The sequence below is a fragment of the Onychostoma macrolepis genome, chromosome 25 (genome assembly GCF_012432095.1).
Source record: "Onychostoma macrolepis isolate SWU-2019 chromosome 25, ASM1243209v1, whole genome shotgun sequence".
Classification (NCBI taxonomy): domain Eukaryota; kingdom Metazoa; phylum Chordata; class Actinopteri; order Cypriniformes; family Cyprinidae; genus Onychostoma; species Onychostoma macrolepis.
This window is the reverse complement of record NC_081179.1, coordinates 10,156,967-10,167,597: the sequence shown is the minus strand read 5'-3', so window position 1 is coordinate 10,167,597 and position 10,631 is coordinate 10,156,967. Positions and strand designations below refer to the sequence as shown.

General features: G+C 34.3%; 2 protein-coding genes across 5 annotated transcripts; one reads left to right on the top strand and one right to left on the bottom strand.

The window, feature by feature from the left end:
* Positions 1-299: 299 nt before the first annotated feature.
* Positions 300-3,565, bottom strand: ciapin1 (cytokine induced apoptosis inhibitor 1). 4 transcript variants are annotated; one of them, XM_058766600.1, is made up of 9 exons: positions 3,254-3,565; positions 2,798-2,957; positions 2,559-2,702; positions 2,393-2,472; positions 1,412-1,580; positions 896-969; positions 690-808; positions 533-614; positions 300-440 (listed from the first exon to the last, which is right to left on the bottom strand). In XM_058766600.1, exons 2-9 carry the CDS (start codon positions 2,955-2,957, stop codon positions 330-332), a joined length of 939 nt encoding a protein of 312 aa, XP_058622583.1. In that variant the 5' UTR covers positions 3,254-3,565; the 3' UTR covers positions 300-329. The 4 variants fall into 4 exon arrangements, with proteins under 4 accessions (XP_058622583.1, XP_058622582.1, XP_058622584.1 ...); XM_058766599.1 differs by having other exon boundaries at positions 2,798-2,960; positions 3,254-3,559; XM_058766601.1 differs by lacking the exon at positions 3,254-3,565 and adding an exon at positions 3,100-3,241 and having other exon boundaries at positions 2,798-2,960.
* Positions 3,566-3,826: 261 nt separating this feature from the next.
* coq9 (coenzyme Q9 homolog (S. cerevisiae)) lies at positions 3,827-10,462 on the top strand. Its single transcript, XM_058766588.1, has 9 exons — positions 3,827-3,980; positions 4,981-5,182; positions 5,962-6,097; positions 6,184-6,326; positions 8,577-8,661; positions 8,780-8,884; positions 8,971-9,126; positions 9,245-9,298; positions 10,019-10,462. The coding sequence occupies exons 1-9, from the start codon at positions 3,923-3,925 to the stop codon at positions 10,052-10,054; spliced, it is 975 nt and encodes a 324-aa protein (XP_058622571.1). The 5' UTR covers positions 3,827-3,922; the 3' UTR covers positions 10,055-10,462.
* The last annotated feature ends 169 nt before the right edge of the window (positions 10,463-10,631 follow it).

Genomic DNA, 10,631 nt, shown 5'->3' with positions numbered 1-10,631 from the left:
GCTGCTTTGGATTTTCAAATAAAACAAATTACACCTAACGTGGATATTTCTTTCTTGTACATGAAAATGAGATCTTATAATGCAGAGACTTAGCAATATTTTTTTTTGACCATTTTCTGATTGAAAAGAGACATCTACAACCAAACAGTGCATAACATTTTCAGTTTTTGTCATGTAGCCTATTTATTGTATGGGTAGCTTTAGTGCATTCAATTGTCAAATGACACTCTGTGAACTGCATCCCTGTTGATTACACAGATGGATATGCAATCTGGGCCTCAGTGTTGCAGAATGGTAACGGAATGTAATAATGTCTCAAAAGTGAGAGTCTATGCATCAGCTGTATCAGTGTTGGCCAGTAGAACCTTCTCTCCAGGTTTGAAGGCAGGCATGCCTAAATATGGACAGCTGGCACATCGGAAGGCATCGCCCAGATAACACTATAGAGGAAAAATGTCAAGTGTCAATTTATACAAAAGTTCAGTCGTAATTTGTACAAGGAAATAACAGATTTTATTATAAAAATACGTACACTTCCACAGGCTGATTTGGGCTGGCTGGCTTTCGGAGTTGCTTTAATCTCATTTTCTAATTCTTCAGCAAGACCACAAGTGCTACAGACCAAGAACAGTCATATTAATTGGATGGATACATTCTTAAGAACTTTTTATGTACTTTAAGGTAATCACCAATTTTTGCAAGCCTTCTTTTTCTTTTTGGAGTCATCTCCACAGGAAGCCTTGAGAGAGGATGGGTCAGGTTTTTTCAGATCATCAGCATCCAAAAGTGCATCTGAATCTACCAAATCCTACACAGAGTGAAGGAGTAGAACAATGTGGTGGGTGATACACAAAAGGCACAAAATTGACAGATGCCAAAACCGATTGTTACATACCACATCATCGTCATCCATATCATTGACCGATAGAGTCCACTTTTGTGCGGTGCCTGGATCAAGAGCTGGTTTCTCTGCAGAAAACAAATGTTGTGTTGTGGATTTATTAAGTTGTTCATTTTAAATGCGTCAACATGCATGAAAGCTCGTTTTTGCCACAAAATAAAAAGATCTTTCATCTCACAATTAGAATTTGTTTTGCAATTGGAAGGTATAAACTCGTTCATAATTGTGAGTTTACATTTCGCATTTATGGCTGTGAGTTTATATCTCGCAACAGTTTTTATTTAGAACTTTTTTGGGAGTTCATCTCTCAAAATTGGAAATTATAAACTCGCAATAGTTTTGTTTTTTTTTTAACAGAGGAAATTTTTTTAAAACTCAGTTCTTTAGATATAAGTGATATGCTGCAATATACAGTAAACTCAGAATTGTGGGGGGAAAGTTCAGAACTGGGAGATGTAATCTCATGAACTTGTGTTACATATAACGCACCAACTCTTAAAAACCACAGACCTGTTGTAGTGGTTTTCTTGCCAAAGGAAAGTTTCAGTTGTGTTGAGGATCCGACCTCAAAGTTAGGTTTAGATCCCGACATGCGCACCCTTAAAAGCGTGTTTCCCTGGAACCCTGTGCGTTCTTTCAGAGCTGCGGCTGCTTCTGGGCTCAGCGGCTCTATCTTTACCTGGGAAAAATATGTGCGTCATCAGTCAAGTGTTCACGTGAGGCATTTTTCAGTCTTTTTGAAATTAGCAATATTACAATTGTTATACGTTTTTATTATAATAAACATTATTATTAATAAATTAAAAATAATAATGATCAATTTAATGATATATCATTTTCAAATCTTGATTCAACAATTTGTTTGCATCAATGTGAATTTTGAAATTATTATTATCTAGTGCCGTCAAACGATTAATCGCATCCAAAATAAAAGTTTTTGTTTACATAATATTTGAATGTGTACTGTGTATATTTATTATGTATATATAAATACAAACACATGCAAAAAAAAATTGTTATGCTTATATATATATATATAAAAATATAATAATATAAATATATGTAAATATTTTCAAAATATATACTGTATGTGTGCATATTTATATATACATAAATAAACAGTACACATACTTATATTATGTAAACAAAAACATTTATTTTGGATGCGATTAATCGCGATTAATCATTTGACAGCATTATTATTATCATTATTAAAGTTACTATTATTATATTTTTATTAAAATCAACTATTAAATCAATATCAATACTATATTAATAATAATAGTATGTGGATTGTGGAATAATAATGACATTTTAAAAAAGGATTAAAAATATTAGTATTATTAAATGTTATTACAATAATAAATAATAAACATTAATAATAATAATAATTTCAAAAGGCTAAAAAAACAGTATATGTTTAATCTACAGTATATCACCCAGTCCTACACTGAATCAGCTTAAAAAAAAACAACAACACTGAATACTGACCTCGGTGACAGATACTAATCCAGACAGTTTAAGAGCTGACATCAGTTTCCCAGCGGTTCTCACACTATTGTCCTCAGAACCTAAGAAAAATGTTATAAGGTGAACCATTAGCATTGATTCATTTCACTTGAGAATGCTGTACAGACTGCCGTTCTGATTCAGATACCGGTTACTGGCTCTTCTAGCACAAGTTTGCCACCAGGTTTCATTACTCTGGCCATCTCAGCCAACATTTCTGAACTGTGGACTGGTGAGCTGTCGGTCAGCAGGCCTGAGAGAACCCAGTCGTAACTTGAAGCTGCGTGAGACGCTAAAACAGACAGAATTTGAGGGTGAATGATTCCTTAAATTCTTTAACTCAGATTGAGACTTGAAAGCAATAAACGCATATGCCTTTGTACTTACAAAGCTGTAGTCTCTCCATGTTCTCCAAAGACACCAGACTCTGGTTACCAACAACAGTGCCAATGCTTTCAGCAAACTCCTTCAGTGCAGTGGGAGATGATGGCTGAGTCCATATCAGCAGCACTCTGTCCCCCTCCTTCAGTCCAAGGTCTGCCATCATCTACTAATATGTGTATATTAATATTAAAGGCTCAAATACGTGTTTTGAGCCTTATCTACACTAAGCATTACAAATGAACATTTGCAGTAATATCTGCTGCATCATAATGACGGTGCAGTTACAACACAAAGTAAACACATACCATTGCGTTTCAGAGAGAGATATCAATAACAATGTAACGAAAACGCTCTTAACACGACATTCAGTATAACCAAAAACCATAAAACAGTCAAATACACCGAATATACAAAAAAAACCAACTAGTTTTTCTGAAGAAAAAAAAAAAGATATCCAACCTGTTAAATAATGGTTTTCCAACACCGGTCACAATGGACGTCGCAGTTATAATGTCGCAGGTTATTGCACGCAGGCGTCGCGCTGAAATGATGACTTTACTGTTTCTAGAGTAAAAGCATAGAGCGGCAATCAACATACTTGTGCAGAGGCTTTCTCTGATTGGTTAGTACAATGGACGTTAAAAACCGGTGTTCATATTTAAACTCTTTAATGTCTATTATAAATTTAATAAAAAATACAATTTCTTAGTGTTGTTATTCAGCTATCAATTGTTACTCAGACCGCCTTTGCTGCAGCGCGTAGAAGGCGTTGTCACGTGGTATGTGTTACTTTTCTCCGCGCTGTTAGAATTGGCCAATCACCTCCGTTTGTGGTTACCTAACAAAGCGTTTTATGTAATAAATTTATCAAAGATTGCTGAGGCGGATATATATTTTATATCAGATTCTGATGCATTTGATTAAATACAATTACATTTTTGTGCTTTATATTATAGAAATGAAGACTGCGCGAAATAAACGTAGTGAGATTTCAATGCGGCTCAACAGCGAGTTCGGTTTACTGGGCCGCCGAGCGCCTCCTAGAGTAACAATGGTTTTTAGCAACAGTTATCAGCTGACAACGTTTGCTATGCTGTTTATCGCAACGCTATCCCGCTGTGGTTGGACATGGCGGCGCTGATTAGAGGACTGAGAGCTGGAAGGGCCTTGCGGGGTCTCGGCGGCGGTAAGCGGGGGGACGTGAGAGTCGTCTGGCGTTAGCATTTCAGTCCACCGTCTTTGTGTTTAAAAGTTAACAGTAGTCACACGTGACAGCTGCTGAGGGCTTTTGTATGTTGTAAATAGTTCTGCCTGCTTCCAAGTATGGCAAATGTAAGTCAGCTGGGCGACTAGAGAAGGTGACCATGAAGGGCAGGATTGTGCTTGCAAACAGAAAGTGCATTTGACAATCCATAATATTTGAATGCTGTGTGATTCAGCCTGATGGCAAATGCATATTGAAATAATGGTTAACTTGAAACGAGCTGGTTGAGTACAGTTGCTCTGCAGAAAACTCAGTTTAGTGTTTAAAGCAGATTTTATCCTTTGCAAAATAGGGAATATAAATACATGCTAAATTTCCAGTTAATTCTTGTTTGTGATTGTTTCACTTTCACTCCATTGAGTCTGACCCATTATATGTGACCCTGAACCTCAAAACAAGTCATAAGGGTCATTTTTTTCTTTGAGCTGAATAAATAAGCTTTCCATTGATGTACGGTGTGTTAGGATAGGACGATATTTGGCTGAGATACAACTATTTAAAAAATCTGGAATCTGAGGGTGCAAAAAAATCTAAATATTGAGAAAATCACCTTTAAAGTTGTCCAAATTAAGTTTTTCGTAATGCATACTATGAATCAAAAATTAAGTTTTGATATGTTTACGGTAGGAAATTTACAAAATATCTTAATGGAGCACGATCTTTACTTAATATCCTAATGATTTTTGGCATTAAAGAAAAATTGATCATTTTGACCCATACAATGTATTGTTGGTAATTGCTACAAGTATACCCGTACGACTTAAGTCTAGTTTTGTGGTCCAGGGTCAGTCAAAAACTGAAGGCTCATTGTGCAAACTTTTTATCATTGCATTGCAATGCTTTTATTACTATAGAACATTCTTTATGATTTAATTATGGAGCGATTTGCTGCATGGTAATTATGTTTAATACACCTTTACAGTTGCAGTTCAAGGCACACTTAGTCCCCAGTGCAGCAATGTAAGACGTGGATTCCATCGTGCCGCCCTGTTACGACTGGCCAGTGACTCTAAAACTGACACGTCTGTGCCACCTCCATCTTACCATGAGGTTCACACAGCTGGAGAAAGCTCGTCCTCTTCAGCACAGGGAGAATCTTCAGAAGATGCCCAGCCAAACACCAGGTTCAAGCCCCAACTCTCCAGACCTGACGAAATACAAGAGTTAAAGGGATAGTTCGCCCAAAAATGAAAATTACCCCATTATTTACTTACCCTCAAGCCATCCTAAATGTATATGACTTTCTTCTTTCGGACAAATACAATCGTTATAATAAAAAATATATATAAATAAAAGCACTGGTGAGAATACTGTATGCTAGTCTCGCAAGAACCAAGTTTTGTTTACAGCGAAGGAAAACCAGTCTCTTGGCTTGTATCAAAATCTTCTGACATTTTCCTTTACAAATCCTCATTTTGTACTTCTAATTTGTGAACTTTTGTTTTGCTCTCTCGTTTGTGTTTCCGCATTCATCACTTCTCACCGGAGCTTATGTCCCTACGTCATCCTCTGGAACACCACTCTCTCGTAAACGCTTGTACGACAGTTAGCAAAAGCTAAGTTTTAAATAAGGATATTTTTCTTACACAAACGCATTGATTCACTTCAGAAGGCCTTTATTAACCCCCTGGAGCCATGTGGAGTTCTTTTATGATGCATGGATGCACTTTTTGGGCTTCAAAATCTCAACAGCCATTCACTGCCGTTTTAAAGCATGGAAGAGCCAGGACATTTTTTAATATAACTCCAATAGTATTTGTCTGAAAGAAGAAACTCATGTACACCTAGGATGGCTTGAGGGTGAGTAAGTCATGGGGTAATTTTCATTTTTGGGTGAACTATCCCTTTAAATTCGTCAACCTTGCAGTCATTTAATCTAACCTTGTCCATTTGGCATCTCAAGTTTTCAAGATCAGAGTGGTGAACACGGTGAAGACTATGAGACAGAAGAGCAGCTCCAAGCTCGCATCCTGACCGTGGCTCTAGAGTTCGTTCCGCAGCACGGCTGGACTGTGGAGGCCATCGCAGCTGGAGCAGAGGTTTGTTTCTTAAAGCAGTTATGTAAATATTAAATGTAAATATTGTATTAGACAATATAACTGTAATAATATGCTCTGTGATTCAGACTCTTGGCCTGTCATCAGCTTCCACTGGGATGTTCAACAATGGAGCCGGAGACTTGGTCCTGCATTTCATTGCGCAGTGTAACGCTCAACTTGCTGAGACACTCGCAGAGCAAAATAACCAGGTCCAGCTTGGCCAGGCAGAGTGAGTTTAATATTATTAATTATTTAACATGCTAATATACTTAAGAAACAAGTGTTAACGGTGGACCCTTTTTAAAAATTACATTTTATATATATATATATATAGGGGTCATTGACATAAGGATTTTCGACAGGCCAATTTTAAAATACAAAAAATAATATCTACTGTAATTGTTCAAACATTAAGAATGTTGTGTACACATAAATTAATATTAAAATTTAAAATTAAGTGATTTTAGTGTTTTTTCATCTAGATGAATTGGCCGTAGCCTTAAAAAATGTCATGTGGCGCGACCATGATTTATATTAAAATTAAATTTCCTTAACATGCTTAACTTTTTTTTTTTTTTAAATGTTCTCAGTAATTAATGTGTTTAGAAACAAAGTATTTGCATTTAAGCACGTGGAATTAACTGCAGGCATTTCTTTTGCCCCAGTTATTTCTGTACTTTGCCCAATATTGGCTGCTCAATTGACCCTTTCGCCAGGAGTTTGATTAACAAGCAGTCTGACATATTATAAAGCCGACAAACAAACCAGACAGGAGAGTAAATTAATGTCGGTGGACTTGAACTTGAAAAATGGTGTCTATTGACATCTTTTCACGGTTGAAACAAGATACCTTCCAAATTAAAATTACATGCTCTGAATTCATATTATTTTATTTTTTTGCATTTTTTCTCATATTGTACAAAGATTAAACATAAACAGTCTGAAATGAACCAAATTGCATAAAAATATATTCCAAATTATACTAAAATAAAGTATTTTATTTATATATATATATATATATAAACCATCAATTGAATATAAAAGCACAAAAACTGCCAATCTGGGACATATATCTATAATGGAAAACACCCTGCAGTGGTCACGCCACATGATATTTTCAAATTCAATCAAAATTTACAAGCACAGAATTGGTCACCTAAACAAAACAAGCTAGCTTCCCACAAAAGGTCACTATGAAATTTATAATGAAAATAAATAATTGCAGAAATAACTTATTATTCATTGTTTTTTGAGGTCATACCACATGATATCCAAATGTGGTAACTACATACCAGCTGTTAAAAAGATTATTTTTTTCCAAATTTGAAAGAGACTTACAAACCTGCCTGATGCTTCCATGGGTCCTTGGCAAATTGTTATATGATGCAAAGTCTTATCTTTGAATGAATTTCAACATAAAAGTCCCAAAATGGTAGTTTTTTGATGGTCGCACCACATGATATTTCATAAAATGGAAATCATGCCAAATAGTGCAGAAAATTAATCTAAATAAATTTAGGGTAATTTCAAAGATGTTTACAAAAAAAAAGTTATGGCCAAACGGTCGCACCACAAGATATTTTGACACTTTGAATAATAGAAAAATTACAAATAACTAATGTTTTTTGAAAAGTTAAAGTGAGTTCGTACATGGGAGAGGCCCTTCATATATATGGCATCTTTTTTATGCATTTAAACCAGTTTTTAACTGAAAAATTGCAATCGGACAGAAAATGTCATTGACCCATATATATATATCATTGTACAGCCCTGTTACGACTCACCGATGACTCTAAAATTGAAACACCTTGTGTTGATGTTTTTATAGCCATATTCATGTTAAAATTATAATTGTGGACGTAGACATTTATCTATGTCACCCACACATATAATATATAATATGATATGATATGATATGATATATAATATAATATAATAAAATGCAATATAATACAATTTAATATAATATGGATTTGCTTGATTATTTTGGACAAATGACAATATCATGTGTTTAAAAACTAAATTCACTTGTTTTGTTGTAATTAAAATTACAGGGATTATTATTGCTTGGATTAATATTATTATAATTGTATAAATTATTATTATTGTGGATTTTTTTATGTTTATTTTGAATAAATGACAGTATCACTGGTTTAAAAACTGAGTTCAGTTTTTTTAATTATTAAATTAATTTATTCTTTTTTTCAGTTATTGTATTTTTTCTTGTGGATTATTTTGGATAAATGATAATATCACTGGTTTAAAAACTGAGTTCACTTGTTTTGTTATTGTTATTAACATTAAAGGGATTAATATTGCATATTATATTATATTATTGGGCAAATTATAATAATGCATTAATATATTGTGTATAAATAATAATACTTTTTTTGAGAACGAGGCAGAGTGTAAGACACATGATACTTTTTTTGTTGCTTTTTTTGTTTAAAAACCTACATGAATTTTTCTAATGCATTAGATCAAAGAAAACAGCCGAGTTTCTGAAAGATGCTGTGGAGACGAGACTGCGGATGTTGATTCCTTATATTGACACATGGCCCCAGGTATCCTCTGCCTCATGCAAACTCCTCTCTCAAAACTTCAGATTTTTCATTTTTAAAAAGAAATAATTTATAAGAAATGATGGATGCCCTCAGTGTTGTGTCTCTTCTGGCTTTGCAGGCCATGAGCATCCTGCTACTGCCCCACAACATCCCCGACAGCCTGAAGCACCTGTCCACGATGGTGGATGACATTTGGTACTACGCAGGAGATCGCTCGACAGACGTGAGTGGCTTCTTTGATCCCACTCGCTACCTTCTTCCATGCTTTGGTCTGCTCATCCACCAGTATTTCTTCTGCATTTCTCTTAGGTCAACTGGTACACACGGCGGGCGGCACTGACAGGGATCTATAACACCACAGAGCTGGTGATGGTGCAGGACTCCTCTCCTGACTTTGAAGAGACATGGGCCTTCCTCGACAATCGCATAAAGGATGTAGTTAACATGGCAAACACGGCTAAACAGGTTAATGCAGTCTTGCTTTCCATAGCTAATGAGAAGCAAATAAAAAAATCATTTTTGCTCCAGGCATATATGCTCCTGTAAATATTGTTACTAATATACTGGATGATGTTTGTTGTAGGTGCAAGCCACAGGAGAAGCTGTGGTTCAAGGACTTATGGGAGCCGCAATTACGGTAACCACACTAAAATGATACAATTTCCAGAAAGAAATATATTAGCCCTAATATCAATTCACCTATTACAAGTGGTCTGTATTTCAGTGATTATATGAAAGCGAAATGTTTGTCATGTTTAAGTCTAACAAATACTTAATTTGTATTTTTTATTAATTATAAATACATAAAATATTAATGTAAGTTATTAATGAGAAATATTTTGAATTATTACTTTTCTATTTTAATTATAATTTAGTAAATATTTATTACTTTAAATTTATTTTAGTGCTGCCAAACGATTAATCGCATCCAAAATAAAAGTTTTTGTTTTATGTATATATATATATGTGTGTACTGTGTATATATAAATACACACACATACAGGATATATTTTGAAAATATTTACATGTATTTATACATTTATATTTGTATAATTTATATTATATATAAATATATTTAATATAGAAATATAAAATTTTTCTTAAATATATACATGCATGTGTTTGTATTTATATATACATAATAAATGTACACAGAACACACACATATTACATAAAGAAAAACTTTTATTTTGGATGCAATTAATCGTTTGACAGCACTAATTTATTTTGATGTTCTTAATTGTTTAATGATAGAATATTACACAATCTCTGAAATGAACGTTTTAAAGTGTTTAAAAAAACAAAACATTTTGTTTCATTTGATTTAATTGTAATAGTAAACTCTCTTCTCACTCAGCTGAAGAACCTAACAGGGATGAACCAGAGACGATGAGTTTCATCTGATGCTCCTTGCCTTCGTTTTGTCCTGTCTTTTACTCATTGACTCCTCGGCTATGCTGCACAAATGTCTGATACTTCACTCACCCGCTCTAAACCAACTAAACAATTTGAAATCATTTCAGTGAAAGTGTTTGTGTTATGATACAGGGTGGATTATCACACCCTTAGCACTTTTAAATGGGTCGGCTGTGCCATAACAAATTCCTCTGTCTTTATCTTAACCTGAGCCCAATGAGGAGGCCGTTTTCTTTTCAGGCATTTCTCTGCGTTTGTAAAAAGAAAAAAAGAGGAATATAAATGTAAATTGTATTTGAGAGTCCTATGTATGTTCATGCTGTTTGTGTCAAACTCACTGGCGAGTCACTCATTAAAAGAAATAAAGGGTAACCTATTTACTGAACAGTGTCTTGGTCTGTTATTTTTGTTGTTGCATATTTAACTCTTCCAAAATGATAAATTTCTCATTAATAAATACTATGGTTTACCATAACTGTAGTGGAGATGATATTTTGAGATAATATCATAATGAATTAATACATTTTTAAAACCGCTCACTAGTTAAGTTAGAA